The sequence below is a fragment of the Paroedura picta genome, chromosome 6 (genome assembly GCF_049243985.1).
Source record: "Paroedura picta isolate Pp20150507F chromosome 6, Ppicta_v3.0, whole genome shotgun sequence".
Classification (NCBI taxonomy): Eukaryota; Metazoa; Chordata; class Lepidosauria; order Squamata; family Gekkonidae; genus Paroedura; species Paroedura picta.
This window is the reverse complement of record NC_135374.1, coordinates 92,352,755-92,379,482: the sequence shown is the minus strand read 5'-3', so window position 1 is coordinate 92,379,482 and position 26,728 is coordinate 92,352,755. Positions and strand designations below refer to the sequence as shown.

General features: G+C 45.4%; 1 protein-coding gene across 1 annotated transcript in view; it reads right to left on the bottom strand.

Moving 5' to 3' along the window:
• GRTP1 (growth hormone regulated TBC protein 1) overlaps positions 1-25,815 on the bottom strand; it is a 30,634-nt gene extending 4,819 nt beyond the window's left edge. The window contains exons 1-5 of the mRNA XM_077343699.1: positions 25,187-25,815; positions 22,176-22,327; positions 11,231-11,389; positions 8,768-8,892; positions 2,375-2,471 (exon numbers count right to left, since the gene is read on the bottom strand). Coding sequence (XP_077199814.1) covers positions 2,375-2,471; positions 8,768-8,892; positions 11,231-11,389; positions 22,176-22,327; positions 25,187-25,257 — 604 coding nt within the window. The 5' untranslated portion in view covers positions 25,258-25,815. The remainder of the gene's footprint in view (positions 1-2,374; positions 2,472-8,767; positions 8,893-11,230; positions 11,390-22,175; positions 22,328-25,186) is intronic.
• Between the last annotated feature and the right edge of the window lie 913 nt (positions 25,816-26,728).

The window sequence follows — 26,728 nt, the reverse complement described above, 5'->3', positions numbered from 1 at the left end:
TTCTGCCGCTACATTCTAGAGACTAAGTGGATTGGTTTGACATGACATAAACATCATCAGTGTGCAGTAAGGGGTTAGCTATATAATATATACACACACAGAGGCCACTCCACCTCATAATAGGTTTTCCATTTCATGGCTATCTGTAAGGCACACAGGCGAGTTAACCAACTTCCTAGAGGTGGCCACAAGAGGGCCCCCTTGACTGAGCTTAGGTCGTCAAGCTGCACATTCCTGAGAGAGAACAACAGTTGCTGCTGTCACTCTCTCCAAGGCAAATGCCGAAAGGTCCTATTAAAAATGGTAAGGCACCATTTCAAGCTGTTAGAAATACTAGACTCCAAGCCAGAGGCACCCGGATCCCAAAAACCTTGGGGAAACTAGTCAGAGAGAATCTACTTTGAATTTAAAAGCGGATGAAACGTTAAGTTCCAAAACCCAGAATGAAGACAAGAGGAAGGTGTGCTCCAAGTTGTAGAAAATAAGGCAGTAGAGAAATGGAGCACATTCCCAGACAGAATTCTTCTTTATTGACACAGACACTGAGGAGACCAGTTCACAAAGCAGGCTCCTTCTGAAACCGTGACCATGATTCCATGTTTAAACCACAGTCATCGGGTCAGGCCTGCGTTGAAATAATACTTCATCCTACAGTCATCTGTGTAAATATACTGCTTGGGAAAAGAAATATTTAAGCTTCACTTTGTTAAATGTTCAGAAGATAGCCTAAAATAGCCTTCCGAGGTAGGAAAACCCACACATTCTAAATAGGGCTTTCTGAATTCTCAGGTGTACCGTCTTCAGAGAACTCATGAGGAGCAGCAAAGGAATGGTGTAATGCCAGTATGGTGTAGTGCAGGGGTAGTCAGCCTGTGGTCCTCCAGATGTCCATGGACTACAATTCCCCTGAGCCCCTGCCAGCGTTTGCTGGCAGGGGCTCATGGGAATTGTAATCCATGGACATCTGGAGGACCACAGGTTGACTACCGCTGGTGTAGTGGTTAAAAGTGGCCATCTCTCATCTGGAGATTTGGACTTGATTCTCCACTCCTCCACATGAAGCCTGCTGGATGACCCTGGGACAGTCATAGTTCTCTCAGAACTCTCTCAGCCCCACCTACCTCTCAAAGGAGAGAATGGGAAGGTGACTGTGAGCTGCTTTGAGATTCCTAAGGGTAGAGAAGAGCAGCATATAAAAACCAGCTCTTCTTCTTCTTCTTCTTCAATATCTGCTCACAATTCCTGGGTAGCAAAAAATGGGGGTAGCTGACCATTTTTGGTGGCAGCTTTAGCCACGATTAGCTGGATAATTCGCACAAAAACAAATTCTACACATTTTTTTTTAAAGAACTAAAAGCCTGCACTGAGGAGAGCATAAGTACGCCTGCTTCTGGCTCACTCCAAAGGGTAGGAGTTATGAGCAGAAACCCAAGGAAAGGATAACTAAAGTTTGTGACACTCTTACGGATTGTTTTTGACTGGGGCACAGGAGAGTCGGAGCTAGATCCTGCTTCATTATATAGGGTTAATATGCAGCATAGTTTCCACTAAGATAGATCCAAGTGCGTAACCGTATTGGTCTGTAGGAGCAGATACAATTCCGTATCTGAGGACGTGTGCGTGCACACAAAAGCTCATACCTTGAATAAAATTTTGTTTCCACTGGTAGTCCTTTTTTCTAGGAGTAGATGCTTCCCCCTCCCCCTTACTGCAGAGAAAAAATAATGTTTCCATGCCATTTCCTTCTGGACCCATTTTTTAGAACAATAGAATGATTGCCCAGTCAGGAAGACTGCAGGATCACCTGCACTTGTTAGCTTTGAATGAACGCCAGCTTACCATATGAATACCAGTTAATCACATGCTATGGCTTTCTACCATGTAGTTGCTTGGTCTTGTATATTTGTGCAAATATACTGTAACTTTCTGGGAAGTCTTTCCATTGTCTGGCTAAACTGTGGCTCTCCGGATGTCCATCAGCTACAGTTCCCATGAGTCCCTGCTTGAGCTGGCAGGGCCTCATAGGAATTGTAGTCCATGGACATCTGGAGAGCCACAGTTTGGCCATCCTTGATCTATTTCAACCACCTGCTTAACTTAAGAAACTGAAAACTACAGCATTTCTGACAGCTGCCTTGTACTTGGTGAGTCCATACTTCTCCTACCCCTGCTAACTTTTCCCCAAAGTACTTCAATGCTCTCTTACCATCATTAATATGCCCAGTTTCTTCAATCATTCCTCATAGGACTTGTTCTCTAGACTCCCAAATCTTCTTTGTTTTCCTCTGGGCCCGAACAGGGCTTCAGAGGTGGTCTGCTGATCAGGATGATCTCTTTCACTTAGCACGCTTAAAAAGAAGAGAGTTCAACATACCTGGTAATATTCGGCCAATGAGAGCATCTAACAACCAAAAAGACTCTTCCTCATTTTTTGTAATAAGAATCAAGTATCCAGCTATGAAGTTCATGCCCTGAAATACAAAGGAACGGCCTGTTTACCTCAGAGATCTTGTTTCATTCTATGTTGACAAGCATGACGTGAGCATACAATGAGAAAATCCATCTTCATTTTACTCAAAAGGAATTTCTGACTTTTTATGAACATATGACCTACAGGTAACTAATACATGTTGATGATAGTCCATTAGTTCACAAGGCAAGATAGGTGAAAATTCTGGTCAATATTCCCACAAAAGAATGACATACTCTGAACGATATTTAGAAATGTTCTTTGAATGTAAATGTAAGTGAGACTGTACTACAGATAATGTACAGGAGATGGCACTTAACAATAGACAGAATTGCAAAAGATGTTACAATGTAAAAATGGAAAGAAATCTTTTTTTTTAGGTATATGATGGTCTAGTCTGGTTGCCAAAATATATTAGCAAGAGGTCTTCAAGGTATTAAGGGGCGTACTAAAGAAAATACTACCATATGATCCCAAATGTGATCCTTTTACGGCTTATTCTTAGAAAGCAGAAACAGAGATACGACTCAGAAGTTCTTAGAAGAAGCAGCTAGAATAACACTGGTGCAGTACTGGTCTGGATATGTAAAACCTGGCTTAACCTACCGATGAATAAAATATCAGTAATTAAGTAGATGTGATGAAGAAAGTGGAGCATCCAGGAAGACTTTGCTAAAACCTGGCAACTGTTTATGATATACTGGAATAGAAGTAAGCCAAAAGAAAACGTACAAGTACTTTTGAGTTATGGATTATTTCAGTAGAAGTATATGAATAATTTATGTGTTCATATAAGTGACACATTCTTGAAGTGGTAATGAATTGTTCACAATGACTTTTATGTTATGTAAGGCATATATATTGATCTTAACAAAATTAAATTTTAAAGTTAAAGTCTCCATTTATAGATGTATGAAGTCTACAAAACACAAACAGTCAAGATTCTTCTCAATTTTTCAACTACAATACAACTTTGGACTCCCACTGTCTGAGCTACTAAAGCTACACAATGAACACACAAAAATAAAAATGGTATTTATCTATACTCAGGAAAGTATAAGACTCTAACGCACAACTTTCCACTTAACAAGCCATATTCCTAACAAATGTACTCCTTTGCTTTGAAGCAGGAACCCAAAAAGGTAAAGGACTATAAAATGTGGTTTAGTATTATAAACACAACCTGTTTTTATTAATTACAAAGTAAGTTAAAAACACTATAAGTCCTCAAACATAGTCTCACATACAAAATCCATTCTTAAAATTTCAAACAAGGACCAAACAATTTCAGCGCAATAGCCTTCTTCAGTGGTCAGGCATACATGGATTGTTAAATACATGGGCTCCAAATACATACATAATTGTTATATACATAGGCTCCAAACAACTAATAAGTATTTTCTAAACATGAAAAAGTCCCAGTAGAGGTTGTTTTGAGCCAGTGATAATATAGAACTTCTCCTGGAGGGTCATCCCCTTAATGGTGTTGTTAATATGACAAAGGATTGTAAGAGAAGGGGTAGTAGGAGGGAGAAAAAGTAGGGGGAAAGGGGAGGAAATAAAGATTGGTAGAGGGCCACTTATGCAGTTTTCTTATGAGCCCCACCTTGTTTGATCTATTGCTGAATCATGGCCCCGCCTTATAAAAACAGTAGCTCAATAGCCCGTTGCGGACGTTTCAGGGAATGGGCGGGGAATGGCGGTGAGGACTCCGCGCCTCTCCCTTCTGCCCCAAAAAGGCTTGTCGAGGACTCCGCAGGCCCTCGTAGGTGTTTTGGGGGCGACGGTGGGGAACAGCGGCGGGGACTCTGCACCCCCCTCCACTGCGAAAAGGCTCGCCAAGGGCTCCACAGGCCCCGGCAAGCATATTTGGAGCACGGGCAAGGAAGGCTGCATTGGAGTCTGAGAGAGGCTACACTGGCCCTTCTTGGGGCAAACGGGAGCCCTGGCTGGGACTTAAGCCCCAGCCAGGGCTCCCATTGGCCCAGAGAAGGGCCAGCGCAGACTTTCTCAGCCGCAGCGATGCTTCCCAGGGCTAAAGGAAGGGCTGAGCTACACTCAGACCCCCAGCCAACCTCCTTACTCAGCGGTATCCAGGTGCAGAATAATGCTGCCACGTTTGTTGAGGGGCGGGTGTGAGCAGGGCCAGGCCAATCAGGATGCGCACAGCATCCTGATTGCCCCATCAAGTTCCAGGGGACGGGAAACAGACAGGCTGCGCCCAGGAGGTCTCTGTGAAAATATTAACACTACAAGTGTTAAGGATATGGTGGAAGTCTTCTCTCTCAAACCCCAACTGAGGCATAAGGAGAAAATCTTTCCCTGCCCTTTTTGCTGCTACTTTGCTGCTTTCTGTGGTGATTTGCTATGTAAATGTTTTGTTTCTTCTACTCCTGTGATTTAACATGGGCTTGCCTGCATGTGAAAACGTATGCCTTGAATAAAACTTAGTTGCTCTTAAAGGTGCCACTGTAGTCAAACTTAATCCTGCTGCTTCAACACAGCTACCCACCCAAACCTATGCTGTATTCACAGTTTTCCTCAAGCTGCTATTTTCAAAAGATGGACTCCATTTGCAGAAACTGAGCATTTGGCCACATACCCATCAACTGCTGTTTTAGCCGTGTAAACTAATCGGAGGATCATCTTTAAATATTTATGAACTGAGCTATCAGTTGTATTTGTCAGGCTTACAGTGCCATTCTTATCTATGTTACATTCTTTTAAATCCACGGCAGTCAGTGGGGTTAGAAAGCCGTAATTCTGTTTAGGATTGCACCACTACTCTTTGAGCCCTTCTCCAGTTTCTCTCTGGATCTTCTCTGGGCCCCTCTTATTCTGCCCCCTTCATTGCCTCTACCTTGGCAAAACAATAATTTCCCTCATAAAGGAGGCCAGTTCTGATTCAAGGAGGAAGAAAAGCCCAGTACCCCAAGTACTTGGGAAACCAGAAGTTCAAACAGAAGCCATTTTTCTTTTCAGACACTTGGAGACTGTAACCATCTGTTCCCATCCCATGGGCAGTGTTCAAAAAGGTTAGTTACCAGTACCCCACCCCCACCCCTCCAGCCTGTAAGCCTGCAAAAAGCCAACAGCTGCTGTAAAAATGGTTCGGTTTTGCCGGACTATCTGCCCGCCAATTGTGAGGACGTCTTTCATTCCATATCCTACCCGTTTGCTTGACAATTGCAACCATGGAGACGGAGGACTATTTGGCACTTGATCTGCAGCGGCAGCAAACGGCTGTCCCCCAGAAGACGTTCAGGAGGGGAATATTCACCAGTTGTAAATGCTGGCATAGAAACTGTAGTATATACAGTAGTATATACACACACATATATACACTAAGACATAAAATAGTAAGTTCACCGTGGCATTTCTTAACAGAAGTGACCCAAGCACACACGTTTGTGTTACTCTACTGAGAAGTGCTGGGAAAGCTATGAAAAAACGAACACGCAGAGATTTATGCACTGTTCTGGCAGGCATTTAAAAAGACTCCCTGTGAGGTAATTTGGCATTCGCTTTTATCTAATCCCACAAAATTTGCTCTCCCTTTTTGAGTACCCAACTAAAAACCAGGGTCCTGACAGACACTTATCAGTAATTTGATGGGCATTGCCCCACTACACAAGCCATTCCCAGAGCAGCAGCACTTTTCCTGCTTCGTTTATTTTAGAAACAGTGGCCTATGAGGGGTTTATATCATCAGCATTATTTACAAACTAGCTTCAAAGACCATTCATGAGAATGGGACTTTAAAGGGTCCCCTTCCCTGGCCCCTGGCCAGGCTGCTTAGGGTGGCTTTGGGCTGCAGCTCGCAGCTAGATCAAGTGGTGCGGGTGGGGGCTAGGCAGCTCGTTAGCAGGCCTGGGAGAGAGCTCCTTAGCAGGCAGTCAGCAGGCCTGGAGGCCCTCGTTAGCAGGCCCAGCCTAGCAAGCCAGGAGGCCCTCGTTGGGAGGCCCTCCACCATGACCCTTAGCCCAGGGCCCTCTCCTCTTACCTGCTGCTGGTTCCAGGCACTGAGGCGCATCTGAGAGCAAAGAGGCTAGAGTCCAGGGACGGGGGGGGGGGAGCTGCAGGGGCAGGGCCAATCAGGGTGCAGCCAGCTTTGCTGGCTTCACCCTGATTGGCCCTATTCCAATTTGGACAGCCGGACACGTTCCACCCCAAGGCTGTTTCACTTATATATAGAGGAACCATGGATAAGGATATACAGTGGGAGTTTAAGTCAAGATAAACACGCACTCCTGCAAGGCAAAATTACCAACTATCACAAATCAGAGGGTCCACAGAGGAACAAGGATATTACAGGCGATATATATAATCTAAATGTAAATAAATAATGTCTGTCCTAGGCAAATTAGAAGAAGTCAAATCATTATTCCACAAAGCCTGCTGAGGAAAAGAGAAATCCTGTCTCACAAATCTTTTGGAATTCTTTGAGAAAGTGAACAAGCATGCAGTTAACAGTGATCCAGTAGACATTATATACTTGGATTTTTAAAAGGCTTTTGACAAGAGACTTCACCAAAAACTCTTAGCAGAAGAAAAGTTGGTTCTCATATGCCGCTTTCATCTACCAGAAGGAGTATCAAAGCGGCTTACAATCACCTTCCCTTTCCTCTCCCCACAACAGACACCCTGTGGGGTAGGTGAGGCTGGGAGAGCCCTGATATTCCTGCTTGGTCAGAACAGCTTTATCAGTGCTGTGGTGAGCCCAAGGTCACCCAGCTGGCTGCATGTCGGGAAGCGGAGAATCAAACCCGTCTTGCCAGATTAGAAGTTCACACTCCTAACCACTACACCAAACTGACTCCCACTTCTGGATTAAAAACTGGTTAACTGACAGGAAACAAGGAGTAGGAATAAATGGACAATTCTCAGAATGAAGGGAAGTAAGCAGTGAGGTAGCCAAAGGGTTGATATTGGGGGCAGCATTATTTAATTTGTTCATAAATGATCTGAGAGACCAATGGAATAGTTCTATACACAGTGAGTGATTAAAATGTGTACACACCTACCCAAGGCTCTCCCCTTCCCACTTTCTCCAGGTTCATCACTGGCCATTTTGGGAGGGAGGGAGGGCCATCATGACCATATATGACCATATCACCTGATAAATGTTTAATAAGTTAAAAATACCCCCAAATTAATTAACTCCCACCCATTTGGGAAACCCTTCCAGGGCCATGAAGAAACACTAGGGTTGAGGACGCCTGCCCTAACCAAGTTCATTCTTTTCTGCAAATGAATTTTGACCCAAGAATTGACACAGATAGTTTGCTATGAGGAAGTGGAGCAGGAATGAGATGCTTCTGCCTCGTTGCCATTAGAAGTGTGTGGCTCACGTGAATCCTTGGGCTGTGTGGCTTGCAATTTCAAACTTGTTCATTTGGCAGCATAGTTCTTTGAAATCAGACAGACTTTATTCCAAGACAGTAAGCCTAGAAGTAATGCGTCAAAAAGCAACAGAAATAGGTACAGCCATATACACAATCTTTGCCTCATTAGCTAAGAAAGAAGACCTTCTCAAGGTTTGATGGACATTCCAAAGATCAAATATTGATCCAAGAAAAAAAAATGCAATGTGTTCAGTATGGTTTCTTGCGATTTGCAGAGCATCAGCCCTAGGACTCAAGCAGATTAAACAAAGACTGTGCATCTCAAACCATCCGTAAAATACAAGTTGAAGGCTTGAGCAGCAACATTTTGCTTCAGGACAGCACAAGGAAGGGAGAAGGGGTTTGATACTTAATCTCCACTGAAACCCTGTCATCTATTTGCAATTTAAAGGAGTTTTTAAAACAGTTGAAAGCAGAATGAGAGACCCAGTTTCCAATGGCAAAACTGACTTAAATCCCTTCTCTGCAAGGCCTGGACAAGCATTTGCATTTTATGGAAAGGAGTAATCAGGGGAGCCCTCAGAATCTATTTTGAATAGGGCTTAGAAGTTATAAATGAAGAAAGTAAATCAAAATGGCTGGTGTGTAGCTATTAAAACATGGGGAGGAGGAAGAGGAAGAAGAAGAACTTAGATGCTGCTTTTCTCTACCAGGAGGAGTCTCAAAGCAGCTTACAATCACCTTCCCTTTCCTCTCTTAAGTCCAGTGGTACCTCTAAGACCAACAAAATTTCATTCAAGGTATAAGCTTTTGTTCAACTGCACAGTTCTTCAGATACCAATTAGTAGAGTGCATTGACAGAAACTAAATTTGTGCTTCCATTGCTACAAAAGCTGTTGAAAACATTTCTAGTTTTAAAACAGCATTTTCTTATATTTTTTAAATTATATACCTGACAATAGCCCACAGATTTGTTATGGTGCCCATATGCTACCAATACATTGTACAGCGTCTTCTGTAAACAGGGATCAGCAGTTTTGCGAAACCGTATGTTATCTGGAAATGTTCTGTTCATATCTGAGAGAGAGAAAAAGAAAGAGAACACAATTTAAAGGTATGTCCCTGAACATTTATTTACTGCTATTAAAAAAGAACAATTTTACTAAATGCAGGCTGTCTATCATTAAGGAAAGCTTCAAGGTCTTTTACTTGAAGGATCCATAAACTTTGCTCAGCGAGCATGATAAAATGTAACCTTCTCATTTACAATGTAAGCCTGGAGTCTGGCCCATGATCACAGCACACTGGAGGCATCTGGAACAGAGTGAATGAGTAAGTACAATTGTTAGGAAGATTGCTACTGAATTTAGGATGCAACTGAAAGAAATAAGCATGTTTAAGACTCAAATCTCATTGGATAGAAAAGCATTTAATTGTACCTTTGTGTTCGGGTTTGAAGCATGTTTATTTAAAATGAATTCCTAAGTCTTTTTCATGACTCCACAAGGTCTACGGGCTGAACATGTGTGTTCACTACCACTTCTGGAAATGTACATCTTTCTTCTGTCACCTCTGCTTTCCAAATGCCATAAAGAAAGCATGGAAACACTTCAGTCCTTCCCAGTATAGGGAAAAAAATAGTGTCCTTATATGACGAAGGAGAGTGGGTTTTTTTTTTAATACCCCGCTTTCACTACCCAAAGGAATCCCAAAGCAGCTTACAAACTCCTTTCCCTTCCTCTCCTCACAACAGCCACCCTGTGAGGTAGGTGGGGCTGAGAGAGCTCTGAGAGGGACTGCTCTATGAGAACAGCCCTAAGAAAACTGTTACTAGCCCAAGATCACCTAGCTGGCTCCATGTGAAGGAGTGCAGAATCAAACCCGGTTCTTCCAGTAAGAGTATGCTGCTCTTTAACTGCTACCCAACACTGGCTCTTCATGCGACACCATGGCAGTTGGAGTACAATTATCTTTGCCACATTCTCAAGTTCATTCGGAAAAGTAAACTGTGCCATGTCACACCTCATTTACTCTTCTGTGTCCCAGGCTGAACACAGCAGCTGTCAGTCAGGGGAAATTTTTTTTTTTTAATTTTAACAATGACCAGTGGATTTTTCAGTTTTCAGTGGGATTTCAGAATTGGATTACAAGTTGAGGAAAAGTCCTCATTCACAGGGAAATGCCGGCCTACACTGCTACAAGCAGGTTCTGAGTTAATCAAAGCAACTGATGCCAAAATTAATTGTGGAATGCTGTTTGAGCCCAGTCATGCGACTGTCCTCTGCAAAGGCCCCGACAGAGAGGACTGGACATTGCCTTGCTGCCGGTCTTGGAGGTTGCATTCTCATTGACCCATGTTACTGCCTTAGGCCTGATCTTGCCAAACACTGACATACACAGTACTGTGTGTCACTGTCAACTTGGAATGGGCCACTATTATGCATGCCTCAGTGACATCAAGATTAGCCATCTGTAAACATGCTCTATGGGCAGCTGCCTTTGAAGAGTGCTTGAAGAGGATTCATTGGTACACAATGCAGCTAACAGCTTTCCAACCGTTCAAGTCTATAGTTCTGTACTGTGATATCTTTACTGATCACCGGTTTAGTTTGGGCCCCAGTTCAAGGTGCTGCTTTTGACTATGGAAGTCACAGAAGGCCTGGGCTCAAGATAGCTCATTTACTCACTTAGGAACTTGTCCAGACTGAGGCCCCCTTTCACCCCTCTGATATGGAGCATATAGACATTTCTTCAATTGCTTCATTTATACCTGGCCTCTGTCCCCAATGTGCACACAAGGGAGCTTTGTATCATTCTTCTCTCCTCTATTTTATCCTTATCACAACCCTGTGAAGTAGGTTAGTATGACTGGCCCAAGTTTCCATGACACAAAAGAATATAATACATGTATGCATCTGATGGGCCAGATCTATTATATTTCTATTAATGGAAGACATTCTCATTGACAGAAACAAAACTTCCTTGCCTGCACCTTGCTGTTGTTTTCAATTGATCTCCCAAAAATTCTCTTCCTGGGGGATAGAAGACAGAAAGTACAGAACAAAGAAGAGTTGGGTTTTATACCCCACTTTTCACTGCCTAAAGAAGTCCCAAGGTGGCTTACACTCACCTTCCCTTTCTCCCCACAACAGACACCCTCTGAGATAGGTGAAGCTGAGAGATCTTTTGAGAGAGACTGCTCAGTGGGAAGAGCCTCTAACAGGACTGTGACTAGCCCAAGGGCTGACTGCATGTGGAGGAGTGGGGAATCACACCCTGCTCACCAGATTAGAAGCCGCTGCTCCTGACCACAAACCAAGGTCTGAAGAGCAAAGAAGGGGAATTGGTGAAAACTGCCATCCCTCCCAGTAGTAGAAGGTTGTGTTGGTCTCCAGCCTTGAGCTTAGAAACTAACCTGTCTGAATGGTGTCCACCAGCTTGTCATTCTTCTCTCCTTCAAGTAGCTTCTGGTAGTATCCAGGGTTTTGTTCCATGTGAGCCTGAGCACCACTTACCACCATCCAGACCAGCGTACGATGCTCATTTGGAATGCCTTTTCTGATATAGCGTTTCACTGCAATACAGCACACATTATATTTCTCAATATAAGTGTTTTGTTTGTTTTCAAAATATATGAACAAAGAGGACAGAAAAAAATCCAAGAAGTTAAGAAGCTGGTCATTCCCCTTGAGATCAGAAATCCAGGATTAAGTTTTAAAACCATGTCCTGGGAAGTTAAATTGTTTGATGCCTGTCACATAACTGCCAATGTAGTATAGTGGTTACAGTGTTAAAAGAAGAGTTGGTTCTTATATGCCGCTTTTCTCTACTAGAAGGAGTCTCAAAGCAGCTTACAATCGTCTTCCCTTTCCTCTCCACACAACAGACACCCTGTGAGGGAGGTGAGGCTGTGAGAGCCCTGATATCTGTACACTGCCCGTGGCGCCGCGGGCGGCGTCACGGACTAAATAATGCAGTAAGGAGTCCTGGGGCGGGATGTGTCCGGGATGAGGAAGGGTCCAGATTGGACCCTTCCTCATGACAGACAATCAGAGGGACCAATTGGCAGGCGCGAAGCGCCTGCCGATTGGTCCCTCTGATTCCCAGCCCCAGCAACTGCGAGCCGTGCGCAGCGCGGATCGCAGTTGCTCCTGGCCTGATGCGGGGAGAGGCGCGAAGCGCCTCTCGCCGCGTCAGCCCACCGTCTGAGGGAGCCCCCGGCTCAGCGGCGGAGATGGCGGTGCAGACGGGACGGAGAGTCTTCTGTTGTTCCCAAGCAGCCTTCCATTTGTCTCGGCGAGTCGTCCCTGGACTCCGCGTGCCTGCGGGGGTTCCCACGGGCGGCGGCCTGACACGGTGAGAGGCGCTTTGCACCTCTTGCCGCGTCAGGCCGCCGCCCGAGGGAGCCCCCGGCAGTCCACCGTCTGAGGGAGCCCCCGGCTCAGCGGCGGAGATGGCGGTGCAGACGGGACGGAGAGTCTTCTGTTGTTCCCAAGCAGCCTTCCATTTGTCTCGGCGAGTCGTCCCTGGACTCCGCGTGCCTGCGGGGGTTCCCACGGGCGGCGGCCTGACACGGTGAGAGGCGCTTTGCACCTCTTGCCGCGTCAGGCCGCCGCCCGAGGGAGCCCCCGGCAGTCCACCGTCTGAGGGAGCCCCCGGCTCAACGGCGGAGATGGCAGTGCAGACGGGACGGAGAGTCCCCTGTTGTTCTCAAGCAGCCTTCCATTTGTCTCGGCGAGTCGTCCCTGGGCTCCGCGCGACTGCGGGGGTTCCCTCGGGCGGCGGCCTGACGCTGCGAGAGGCGCTTTGCGCCTCTCGCCGCGTCAGCCCGCCACCCGAGGGAGCCCCCGGCAGTCGCGCGGAGCCCAGGGACGACTCGCCGAGACAAATGGAAGGCTGCTTGAGAACAACAGGGGACTCTCCGTCCCGTCTGCACCGCCATCTCCGCCGCCGAGAGGGGACTGTCCCTTCCGTCTCCGCCGCCGTCTCTGCTGCCTAGACGGGAATCTCCCTTCCGTCTCCGCCGCCATTTTAACCATTCTTCTCTTCGATCCCGCCTGCCAAGGACCGCTCGCCCTGCCCTGCCCCCCCCCGGCAGCTAAGCTCGCTAAGCCCCTGGCTGGGCTTGCCGACGAGCTGCCCCACTTCAACGCTGTCGGCGACGCAGCAGCGCCCGGGGCGGCGAGTGGCACGACACGAAAGCACATTTCCTCGACGAGCACAGCTACCAGCTTTGTGAGTAACAATTTCACTCTCCCACCCTCTCCGCTCCATCTGCAGCCTCAGATTGCTGACCTTCATAGGACCTGGCCAAGTATGTTATAAAGCTGTTTTGGGGGCTGAGCTGACCACCCAGATGGGCGTCAGAGAAGTCTGCTTTGTTGACAAGTTTGTTGACAGCCATTTCTGGCATGCCTCCCTATTGGGACAGCCTAGCGCCCATTGTATTTCCTCATACAATGGGCTTTTTTACTAGTTACTGAAGAAGAAGAGTTGGTTTTCTATGCCACTTTTCTCTACCCGAAGGAGGCTCAAAGCAACTTACAGTCGCCTTCCCTTTCCTCTCCCCACAACAGACACCCTGTGAGGTGGGTGAGGCTGAGAGAGCCCTGATATTACTGCTGGTCAGAACAGCTTTATTAGTGCTGTGGGTGAGCCCAAGGTCGCCCAGCTGGCTGCATGTGGGGGAGCGCGGAATCAAACCCGGCTCGCCAGATTAGAAGTCCGCACTCCTAACCACTACACCAAGATCTCCACTCATGCCATGGAAACTCACTGACTGCCCAGTCAGTCAGTAATGCTCTCTCAGCCTAAATTATCTCACAGGTTGTTGTGAGGATAAAATGGAAGAGTGGAGACCGAAGTAAACTGCTTTGGAATCCCGACTGGGAGAAAGGTAGATGGTAACGGCAGTAATCAATAACAAGCCGTCATTGCTGCAGAGAGGGGTGGGTTTTCTGAGAATGGTCTATCTTAGTGAAATATCAAGGATGTGAACCTATCTGAAGGAACTATCTTAAAAGCTCATGGAAATAGGAAAGTAGAGTTGTTTTACTTCAATGATAGTACTGGCAATAGGCAGAAATTGTAGTTTCTTGGCCAACATTATTATTTGAATGTTTGCATGTACATTTTAATTTATTATTTATTTTATTTATTACGGTCATTGACCAGCATCAAAGTATCTACAGACATACATTATTACAGCATTTTAACAGGACATTCGGCATCAGTGAGTTGACAAAGGCACAAAACATGAATACAGCATTTTGACAGTCAGGTCATTCAGCATCAACAATAGCCAAAGATTTCCGCACTCTGCTGGAAGTATAGCAAAACTTTGTCACCATGTAAGAAACAGAATTATCTTTATCTGCAAGCAAGATGTTAATTGTAAGCCGTGATTTTAATTTGATTTTTAATGTTTTACTTCTGTGTTTTGTCTTAGTTTTTAATATTTTTAAGATGCTTTTTTGTTATATATTAACCCTGATTACTGCAGAAAGATGGGGTTTAAATTTTGTAAATGGACACTAAGAAATAAGAAAAGCATCATCATAATTTGGTTCGAGGGTTAAATAAATTACAAAAAGCTACTAATTGAATCAATGAAAACCTATTAACAATGGTACAAGATTTTAAAAATAATAGAAAAAGAGTTTTAAAATTCAAGAAATAATTAATTAAGACATTTCACTAAGGTTCTGGAGTATATTGTAACTCCCCCCCCAAAGAAAATCCTGTGCATGGGCCTGATTTAATCAGTTTTCATTAAACTTCCATTGGGCCCAGCTTTGGTACTGATATCTGTCAAGGCGCTTCATAATTCCAAAGCAAATTACAGAAGAAGAAGAGCTGGTTTGTTATACCCTGCTTTTCACTACCTGAAAAAGTCTCAAAGAGGCTTATAAGCACCTTTCCCTCCCTGTCTTCACAACAGACACCGTATGAGGTAGGTGGAGCTGAGAGAGCTCTATCAGAACTCCTGTGTGAGAACAACCTAAAAGAACTGTCAGTAGCCCGAAGTCACCCAGCTGGCTGCATGTGAGGAGTGGGTTTGTCAAGCCCAGTTCTCCAGATCAGAGGCCACTACTCTTAACCACTACACAATGTTGGCTCACTAAATTAGTTACAGATTTACTGTATATATTCCTTTAAGCAACTGACATTCAATAAGACGAGCATGCATCTGTTAAGAGTATGCATTCCCCCCTGATGTTATAATATCTGGATATTTATAGCTAAGAAAGACACCACATTCCATCTGATTTTTGTCCCCACAACATCTCTCTTGGCTCTGCAGCTGACCCCGTCTGACAACCAGAATTGATTCTGAAAGTAAAGCCAGCCTGAAACACAGTTAAATCAGACTCATTATTCCTCTGTGCTGCTGTCCTTGTGACAGAGAACAGCCACAAGCTTGCAGCAAAGAAAAAAAAACACAATTTAAGTTGTGGCGACTGTAAATCTGCTTCCAAACCCCAGAGAATTTCCCAAGGCACAAAATCACAGAAACGTAACCATTCGGTGTGGGGTCTGTTTTTAAAGAATATATCAAAAGAAGTTCATTTTTCTATTTCCATCACCGTGCAGAGTAAGGAATACCAACAGACCCCCAGAATTTGCACTGAAAGTGTTCAAGTTCTAAAACTTTATCATCGCAAACACTTGCTAACTGAATGGAAGAAATAGTTTAAGCTTTCAGCTTAGACAACAGCTAGCATGATAAGATTATCACAGTGCTGGGAAAACCCAGGCCATCTGGATGACCAGGGTGTTTTTCTGGCATTCAGCAAGTGGAGACTTTTATTCAGACTGATTGTAAAAAAGAGAGATACAGACACCAGAGACTCTTTGAATGCTGTTATCGGGCATGCCCCAGCATTTCCTGGTTTGGCTCCCACACCTAGGATATTGCCTCCAGTTCCACATGTACACCATATTTCAAGACTGGCTATCCTTATTGCTCAAGTATCAAGTAGAAATAGCTGGGCGAGCAGAGAACAGCGAATGTGCTCTTGTCCACTGACAAATTCCTCTGCTCCCCAATCAACCCTGTTTGAGGGCAAACACATCCTTGAACTTGGTTTGAAGACTGAGCCTTGGCCCAAAAAATACCTTAAACTAATAGAAGTGGAAAGAATTGTGAATAAATCTAAAACTATAATACAGAAGCACCTGGCCACATTTGAACCAGAAGTACTCCAGCAAGCAACACTTTGCTTTGAGCAACTCAAGCCTCAAAGTCTCAGATTTTTATCAATTCACAGGATGTGGGTGGGGAGGGGGAATAAGTTGTTGCAAGGGAAACTTAGGAAGCTACTGGTGGATTGCCACTAGAGTTGATATCAATCCTTCCGGTTACAGAAAATAAGGAGACAATGGGGTATTAAAACATGATTTAAGATCAGGTATGAAGGGCATTGCAGGGGGAAAGTCCATTATTTTCTCACTAGCAACCAGGGTGCTCTTATGAATTTGGTGGCCCTGGGCAAAAGTCAGATACCCCACCTACCCCTTTATTCTCACTCTCAACAAGACTAAAGCAGTGAACTTTCACGATGCACGTTCTTCCAAAAATGTACCAATTTGTGTCCCAACTTTGTTCTCTTTTCCACCATCATTTTCTATCATGCCCTCTAGCCATATAGGACCACCCAGGGGAGGGACTGAGCAATTGCCCAGGGTAGCCCACAGGTAAGACTGCCTCTGTTGAGAACAGAGGTCACATGGGTGGCACATACAGCTGCCAAAATTGCAGTAATTCAATTTGAACACAGCAGCTATAGTAGGGGGGGAAGGAAAAGTTATATTGCCTACCCACTTGATAGAGACCTGGATACACAAACAGGCATTTGGTTGAGGCTGGGACCAGAAGATCCTGAATCCCTCACCCCTAATCCCCCCCCCTCAGTTTTTTAGGTGGTGGCTACTGTGACTGACATGTACTATTCCGGCTGGCTGACCAGGACTTTGGGGAGGGTGGAAACTGGGGGGGGGGAGGTTTTACGCCATCATTGCTGTTGTATTTTATGCTTATTTTAACTGTATTTGGGGGTTTAGTCTGTAACCCACCATGAGCCGGCATCACCAAGGCCCATTATGCACGGCCGCCGAAACGGTGATTTCGGGTCACATGGAAAACGCAGAGGGGGAAGACGCGACGCATACCGGTTATACACGGGGCGGGGCGCGACGGCGGCAAAACCCAGAGTAACCGATTATGCACGCGCCGATCCGGGCGCCGCTTCTGGTTGCGCCCCGCTCACCCGGAAGCTGCGCTTTCTTCCGCGTTTCACTGATGCGGCTTTTTCGGCGGCATGCACCGAAGCTGCAGCCGGTTGCAGCCGGCTCCGTGCGTTATCCGTGATTTTAGTCGCCGCCATTCCACCCCGAATGTGCGCTAAAACCCCCGTGCATAATGGGTCCAAGAGTAGCAAAAAATAAATAAAAACAAAATGCCCCAAAGGTAAAACAAAGGCTGGATGAGCTTAAAGGAAGAGATTGACTGTGAACATCTTCCTGCTACCTTGAGAAAAAGCAGCAACAGGGTCATTACCTTACTAGAACCAAGTTAAATGAAAGCCATTAAAAGCCAACATCAATAGAAGAAGAAGAAGAAGAAGAAGAAGAAGAAAAGTTATGTCTACGAGAACTAAAAGCTTAAGGGTGAATGCTGGTTAAGAACAACTTCATTTATTAATTATACTTCAAAGCAGTTGCAGCAACTCCCTTCTTTTCCGCCAGAGAACATGTCATTGGGTAGAAGCCACTGGAGCTGCTCACCCAGTCATCGCAACTTTGCCAGCTGGGCAACTGGATTATGCAATCAATTTACCCCAGGTATTCCTGTGTTTCTCCAGGCCTGTGGGGACATGACTATAGACACCACTTTGGTCTAGGCAGCAATGTGAAGCTGTAATTCACAGTCCATAGCCTAGCACACCAACAAAAAGCTATGAAGAAAAAATCCTAAATCAGCCAGTGCTAAAAAATAAAATGCCCTCTTTGTTAGAAACAATGTGGGTTTTAAACTGGGTTCACAACTCCAATATTATTTATATATTTTAAGAAATATTGGCCAATTTGTTTTGCTTTACTCTGTTCCCTGGTTGCCTGAGCTAGCCAATGCAAGCCCAGCATAACAGTACTACCACGCAAGTACCTGCAGACCAAAGTGAGTCCACTGACCCCTTTAAGACCAACAAAGTTTAATTCTGTATACAAGATTTCATGTGTAAGCACACTTCTTCGGATAAGGTTTTCCTCAAGCCTTACATGTAGGTAAAGAAAGGGTGGGGAGGCTAAGGCCCTTTCCGTACAAGGACCAATGTTGCCAATTGGTTTCACAAAGCGGAAATGCTATTTTAAATAGTGGAATCTCGGCATTCCGCATACCTTCATTTGTAGTGGAATCCAGTAGCGTTTCATTTGTTCCCCACAGGTTTCCGGTCTTGCAGGAATCACTAGAAAGGAAGCGATTTTTTCCTGTGCTTGTTCCCGCCCCTGGCCGTCAATCAAATGAACAGCCAATGGGCGGTTGTTATCATGCTCCCGAAAAGCCCCTTTCCCATTCAGCACAGTTTAAAAAAACACACACACACACACACGTGTCTAGCTGGTGTGTGAGCTGGCGAGTCATCGTTACCATGCTCCCCCGAGGGAAAAAAAAATCCCCCCTCCCCAAGGGTGCAATTTTCGGCTGAAATTAAAGGGAACTGGCAAACGGGGGGCTGTGCTGTGCTTGGGGACTTAGGGGAGCTTTAAAGCACTTCTGTGGAGGGACTGTAGCCAGAGAAGCCTCACTGGGTGAATCAAGCCTCGCTGGTTCGTTGCTTTCCCTGCTCACTCCAAGGGGAAAAAAATAGTGATCGCTTCACCAGAAGTTCAGAGGAGTGAGCCAGGGGGAGGGACTTTGTTGGAACCGCTACAATGAGAATGCACATGTCTTTTTTGCTAGTGTTGCTGATTGTTCGCAAGAGTATAGCGCTTTCCACAGGGTGAATCCACTTTTCCAGATTTCCCTAGAAGCGCTACAACGAATAGTTTTTTGTGGAACTGTTGCAGGAGTGTTGCAGATTGTGTGTGATGTCATGCGGAATGTCAAATTAGTAGCGTTTACCATATGCAAGCCTTTTGCTACTTCTAACTCGTGCGGAATGGCCCTAAATTTTCAGGAAAGGCTAGTTAGAGCAGGATGTGTAAATAACTAGGTAATAAAGATTAAAGAAGTTGTTAAGACCTGTGAATGGCAGCAATTTAGAATACAAGTAACTATAATAATGGGCTTTCTCTTTTTTCCTTCCTGTGCTTTTTACACTCTGAGACTGAGGAAAGTTCACACCTTGAATAAATCTTTGATGGTTTTAAAGGTGCTACTGGACTCAGATTTTATTGTTACACTCATATTGTGAGACTCTACTTGAATGGGGGGGGCATTCATTCTCTACCCTCCCCTTTTGTGTAGCCAATCAAATGGAGAAGGGTTGGCTATTTTTCTTTTGTTTGAAAACCAAGGCATACCTCTCATGCCTTCAATGACCATGACCTGCCAAAAATGGAACATATCAATCATGTAGCCTTGTTACTCTCCATGTTTGGTTCTGTCCTTCTCTGCAAATTCAGAAGAAGTGCTCCAGCTCACCAGGTAAGGCTCTGCATGCAGTCGGTTTCACTGTCAGCCTCTCACATTCCCAAATAAATGACCTCAGAAGGAAGGTCCTGAGAAAGGCCTAGCTCTCCTTAAGACTCTAGAGCAGGGGTAGTCAAACTGCGGCCCTCCAGATATCCATGGACTACAATTCCCATGAGCCCCTGCCAGTGAAGTCCATGGACACCTGGAGGGCCACAGTTTGACTACCCCTGCTCTAGAGAGATACTGCAAGATGGAGTAGGAAGTACTAAGATGGAGGGACCAATGATTTGAAGAAAAAGAGTTGGATATGCCGCTTTTCTATACCCGAAGGAGTCTCAAAGCGGCTTACAGTCGCCTTCCCTTTCCTCTCCCCACAACAGACACCCTGTGAGGTAGGTGAGGCTGAGATAGCCCTGATTTCACTGCTCAGTCAGAACAGCTTTCTCAGTGCTGTGGGGAACCCCAGAGTCACCCAGCTGGCTGCATGTGGGGGAGGAGCATGGAATCAAACCCAGCTCGCCAGATTAGAAGTCCGCAATCCTAACCAGTACACCAAGCTGGCTTTGATTTGGCATAAGGATGCTTCATACATTAATGTGGAACACCAAACACATGTGTGTTAGGGATAGGACAGGCACAGGATAGGAAGCGGAGCTGACAAATGCCTTTCTTCCCCCTCCCCCCTGCGTTGGATCCAATGTCTGTACTTATTACAACTTGAAAAGCTGGCTATTGTTTAATATGGCTTCTCAACTAAGTCCTGGTGAAGGAATCCAACATTGACTCTAGGGCCACTCCTACATGTAAGATACAGAATCTTCTGCACATGTACGATACATTATCTTATAGAATAACGATCTGGTATGGTTTTGGTTCAGCGGCTAAATTGTAAAGCAAATTTTATCATAAAGTACTTATAACTGTTCAGGTATGTCATTAGTTTAAGAAACAATTAATACGTAACAAGCAGTGCAATCCTAAGAACACTTTCTTAGGGAATTCTTAGGGAACAAGCCCTACGGACTAGATTTCAGTAGGACCCTGACTAGAGCTGCTTTGGATTTATTTCTCATTCTTCTTTCTCGTGATTTGCATTGTTCCTCACCACTGATCTAAATTTTTGCATTGTGAGAAACTAAGTTTGGCATGTTTTAGGAAGCAAAGAAAGATTTCCTACCCACAGCACTTTACTGTCCAGATTTTGCAACAAACTGCAGCAAACAGATTAAATTAGTTTCCTACAAGGACACTACGTAGGAATGAAACAAAGTCATCAATGGTCATTGACAAATTCACCATAACTCTATTAGTTTAGTCAGATTTATGGCAGGGGAAAATAAAGGTGATACTTGTATGCAGATATATATATCTTATAAAGGTAAAGGTATCCCCTGTGCAAGCACCGAGTCATGTCTGACCCTTGGGGTGAGGCCCTCTAGCGTTTTCATGGCAGACTCAATACAGGGTGGTTTGCCATTCACTTCCCCAGTCATTACTGTTTAAGACTCTGTTTTTGTGATAAACCGTTATTCTCATAAAGTTATGCCTAATTTCTGATGAGTTAGTACTCACACAGAACTGTTTTTATCAAAATATTGACAGTTTCAAAAGCAACAGAAATAGTAAGCCATCTTAGGTAGAAGAAGAAGAGTTGGTTCTTAAATGCCGCTTTTCTCTACCTGAAGGATGCTCAAAGCGGCTTACAGTTGCCTTCCCTTTCCTCTCCCCACAACAGACACCCTGTGGGGTAGGTGAGGCTGAGAGAGCCCTGATATTACTGCTCGGTCAGAGCAGTTTTCTCAGTGATGTGGCGAGCCCAAGGTCACCCAGCTGGCTGCATGTGGGGGAGCGCAGATTCAAGCCCGGATCGCCAGATTAGAAGTCCGTGCTCCTAACCACTATATCAAGGTGACAGAGTTCTCAACTTTTACAAGAGAAAACTCTCAATATAGGGCATTCACTCAACTGTATGGAGGGATAATAACTACTGATATAAACAACAATGGAGTGCCATTTCAGTTTTTCGTTTTAAGTAAACAAAATGTCTTAGGTTGATTGGGGGAAATTGTCCCATCTTATGGCCATATGGGCAGTGTTGTAGAAACAGAAGAAAAAAATGAAGCAGAAAGAAAAACCTCCAGAGCAACTGACATAGGACAATTGTCAAACACTTGAAGAAACTGCTTGACATGGGCATTTGGACTGAGTTGTTGTTCACCACCCTGAGATGGCACTGCTGAGAGGGGTGGCATAAAATCAAGTAGACAAAAGTATAAAAAGTTACCCTTCACTATCAGCCATACAAACTGTAGATGTCTAGATGCAGAATGACAAAAAGGGCACACACAGATTTGCTATCAAGACAGGACTGACCATAAATAAAGTATGCACTGATCAGAGGAACTCTCTGAAATACCTTGTACATTCCAACAGGTCTATATTATAAAATAATGGTTTAGAAAGATGTTTTAATAACGGGGAAAAGACTGTGACCTACACTGGTACATAAGATCTGTGGCTGTATCTGTCATCCTGCTATGTAATTTCTGTGTCCAGTTTGCTAATAATTATATTTTGTTTCAGATTTCTGCAATCCTCGCTTTCCCATCCTGTTGAAAGCATTGACTTATACAGCGTAATCAACCTTGAATTTCAGGGCAATAGGCAGACTATAAACAATGAACATAATAAATAAAGCTCCATAATTCATTCAAATTACTCTTACCTTTTAAACTTTTGGGCACACTATTGTTTCCCTTTAAAAGCTTTGACCACTGAATGGCTCTTCTGGTGAGTACCACTAGGTAGCCAGAAAAGAATTCTTCATAGGTTGTATAGTCAAAGTCAGCTGGCCTTTCAAACCCATATGGATCCACCCTGCAAATATAAGAGAATTACAGCATGTACCTAACCTTATGTTGCTTTTTCAGAAATGAACTCAGGAGGGAAATATAAAGAACATAAAAGGGCAAATAATGATGCCAGTATTTTTTTTTAATGATAAACTTGATAAAATTACTGGAAGTTTAAAAGGAAATTCTGGTTTCTTTTAAAGTTCCAGTTACTGCTAGTTTGACCCTAATATTTTAAAAGAGACAAATAAAGGATAGTAGAAGAGTCATCACTCAGTGAAAATACTTGTGTATGGCTGTGTTGTGAAGCCTCCAGTTTTAGAGGCAGTATGACTCTGAATACCAATTTCTGGGGTTGATATTAGTTTTCGTGTCCAGCCAAGTGCTCCCTGGGAATATCTGGATGTAGGACATTGTTGGATTGATAAACAACTTGGTCCAGGGATGGAGGGGTCATGTTTTTATGTTTATGTAAGCCCTTTACTCATTAGATGGGCTTACGTAAATCACTACGCTGTATTCTTGGCCACCTGAGTTTGCAAGATCTACCTTATGGGTCTTTCATAAGACTTTGTAAATCTCTAGGAATGTTCACTAAGATGCTAGATAAACACAAAGTATTGTTGTATAAATGGAATTTTAATAGACCACTTATGTGTGCCTTCTTTACATTTCTCTGCGATTTTAATCCCAACATAATTTTTATTAAATGAAAATTTGTTACGAATCAGAGCTATGAAACATTGAGTTGACGACGTTATTCATTCACACAAGGAATCCCTGGGCATTCGGATCCCCTTGCTTACTAAATGAAGCCCTTCACCCATGTAAGAAGATCACAATCTGACAAAAAGTTCATGCCCTGAATAAATCTTTGTTGGTCTTAAAGGTGCTACTGGACTCTGATTTTATTGTGTTACTTCAGACCAACACTGCTACTCATTTGAATCTACCCTTCACCCCTGAATGCAGGTTTTCTTTTGTTCTGACCGCCATTCAGCTCTGTTTATTGCTTGCTGCCACTAAAATGCAATGGATCCCTGAGAAACACACTTCCCTTTTGGTTGCTGTTTTGTTCCTTGAGCATATGAACAAACCAGAAAATGGAAAATCCTAGTCTGTGTCACTTCAAAGGCACCTCTCTTTAATAATGAACGGAAAGAGAAATGGGTCTGTATTCTACAGCTACAAATGCCTAAGTGCCAGTGGTTGCATCTGAACCTAAGTATTCAAAAACTGTGCAGGGGATTTTTTAAGTGGTAGGATTGATAGTCTAAGAAAGACAAATCCAAAGCTCTACTGTGTGCATGTGTCCCAGAACTATATGCTTGGTATCCTAAAGAGAAGCATCGGGCTACAAACAACTTTCTCCAGAAGTACACTCGGAGTAATACAATTCAGTCCAACTGATACATACAGCAATGTTAAAAAGCTTATTCTGGACTGTGCAATCCAGTTTAAAGCTGCAAATAGGGAGTTGTATGTTTCAGTACTGCTCCATGGGGAGGGGGGACACTCCACACAAATAGAAAAATAGCTTTCCAAGGAGAGGCTAGGCTTCTCCCTGGCATCTAACTTTGGAAACAGAATGGACAGGATCCGGGCAAACAACATTCAAGGGCACCAACCTCCACAAGTAGTCTGAAATGGTTTCACCCAGGAAAAACTTTTAACACTCGCCTGTGTAGGATGCATGTTTTACTGCATGTGTAAAGTGAGTCCCATCACCTGGTGACATGCATTAGATCAAAGGATAGAGAATTCACCACTGCCTGGTTATGAAGTTGGAAATAAATACTAAGCCAGACTCCTTGATGTCTCATTTGTCATCTGTCTGTTGAGATGCTGCTGCTGACTCCTTGGAATTTGTAAATAATTCCTTATTTCTGTCTAGACAACATCCACATTTTCATGATTCCTCATCACTTCTAGCTTTTATATACCTGTTTCATCTCTCTGTCTGTGTAAAGTTTACCTGTTTATTTAAGCAAAACAAGACAGTGCAAGAAGTTGTCTTATTGCACATGTTAAGGCAAATCTCTTTCTAAATAAATGACTCATATGTTTGTAATCTCTCTTTTCTGTTTCAAGGATGCACCCAAAACACACCTACCAAGACTCTTAAGTGAACACAGTGAATTAAGTCTGGTGCCGGTGCAACACAGCAGTCAATTGGTCACAGTACGAACAGGACTTTCTGAAGAGTTAACATTGCGAAATAGTACTTCAGCACTTCCAAAATTGGGACTCCAGAAGTTATATTTTACTAAGCAAAGGAAACACCCAAGAGAAGCTTCTAACAACTGGCCTAACTACTTTTACCTTCATGAGTCTAAAACAAGGAAGTTCCATCTTTTTTGACGTGTAAGATTGCATGCTATTAATTCCATGGGAATCCTCCTGACAATGAGAAACCAGAGCATTTCAATAAAGGGTACAAAACCAAATCTGAAAAGCAGACCTATAATGTGTCTAGAAAAGTTAGTGTTTTTTAAATGTTTATTCAGTAGCCTCAGCTAATCGAATAAAAATCCCCAAACAACATGTATGCTTTGCCGACCAACGCACATTGATTTCCAATGACATAAGCAGGCCTGAGGGCCATGCCCGGGAATGATGACCCCGTTGTCAATGACAAAAGTGCGTGCCCAAAGTGCCCAGCGGGAGCCACAGCAAGGGCAGCCCTCCAGGGACGAGGCGGAGGCGGGCAACCTCCTGGAGAACTGACCGCGAGGGTCCTCCGCGCCCCGGCGCTTCCCTCCTCCTTCCTCGGCGCCTGCCTGAAGTGCAGAAGGTGCCCTCGGCGGGCAACCCCAGAGGGAGGCGATGCTTGCAGCCGGCCACCTGCGCGAGGGGAGGGGACGAGCCCCCGGCCGCCACGTACCTGTGGACGCTGCTGGCGCGCGCTTCTTGCCGGGCCCGCCGCCGCTCCTCCTCCTCCTCCTCGCCGTCCATGCGAAAGGAGTCCCCGGGGTGCCTCCAGCACAGAATGCTCGAGCCCGCGGCGGGCCTCTCCACGGCTCGGCGCTACCCCCGGGAGCCGCTTCGGCCCCGCGCCGCTGCTCTCCTCCACGGCTCCGCCGCACGGCAAGGGCGGTCGCGGCGCCTCCACGCTGGAAAGGGGCGCAAAGCCCAGCGCGGGCTCCGGAGTTCAGCGGCGTCCCCTTCAGGGGCTGCTCCCGCTGGCCAGAGCGCGCAGGAGGCGGCGACGGCGGCGGCGCTGGGCTTGCGAGGGTGGCGCCCTTCCCATGCCAAGGAGTCCTTCGCGCGGCTCGTCCCTTTCGTCCCTGCGCGACGCTGCCTCGGTGGGTCCGCGCCGGCCACGGCTCCCTTCCTCGCCTCCTGCCGGCAGCCCGGTGCCCGGGTGCGCCTCCTGAAGGAGAGCCGCGCCGCAAACTTCTCGCCAGGCGGGCGGGACAACTTGGGAGAGCAGCTGGGAGGAAGCCGGGCAACCTGCTGCTCCCTCCCTCGCTCGCTCGCCCCCGCCCTCTCCCCTTCCCCGGCGCCTCTGACCTGCGCGCGCACTTCCCCGCCCGCCCGGCCAGCCGGCGTGCTCAGTGCCTTCTGGCTCTCCCGCAGGGCGTGAGGGCAGCGGAGCCGGGAGCTCCGAGGATTGCCCGGCGGCCAGGCAGGTGGCTCGCCAGTACCCGCCCCTAGCTGCCCTCCCTTCCCGGGACGGCCCTGCTCATGGTGACGGGGACAGGAATCCTGCTTCTGCCCGCAGGGAAGGAGACGCTCGGGGGCTGGGAGAGCCCGGGAACCCCGGCGCCTGCCTGCAGCTCTGGGTCAGGAAACATGAGCATTTTCTTTACTAAGCGAGAACACGCGGGGCGAGCCACTGTGGTTGGGAATGGTGGCCCCCGCTCTGCTGTAAAACTTACTTGGATGACCTTGAGCCAGCCACTGTCTCTTCGCCTGGCCTATCCCGCAGGGTTGTCGTGAAACAAGGAGACTGCTCCTTGGGGGAAGGGCAAGAGCAGTCATACGCAGACTGCCCCTTCCAGTTTTATGTGAACGCGCGGGCCTTCATACTTGCCTGAACTCCAGCCACCAATGAGTAGTAGCTAAGGATGGAGGACTGGTGTTTGGGTATAATTAACAGGAGACCCTGCTAGGCTGATCATATCTTGAGGGGTTTATGCCCATTCTTGCAGGCAGAAGCCTACCTGGGAAGATCTGTTTGTGGCATTATTGTGTAAAAGATCAGTTCATACTTGATTAAACAATTGAGTATTGCCACCAAATGGTCTAATACTGGAACGAGAAGGACGGTTAAAGAGTAACTTGTAGCTCCCTCTTTCAACAGCTTAAACTGTGAGAATTAGGTAGCAATTGAACTTCCTGGGATGGATTCAGTGCTGCTGCTGATCTCTTCCTTTTTCTTCTAGAAAATTCAGAAATTGCTTCCTGTTCTTTTGTGGATAGC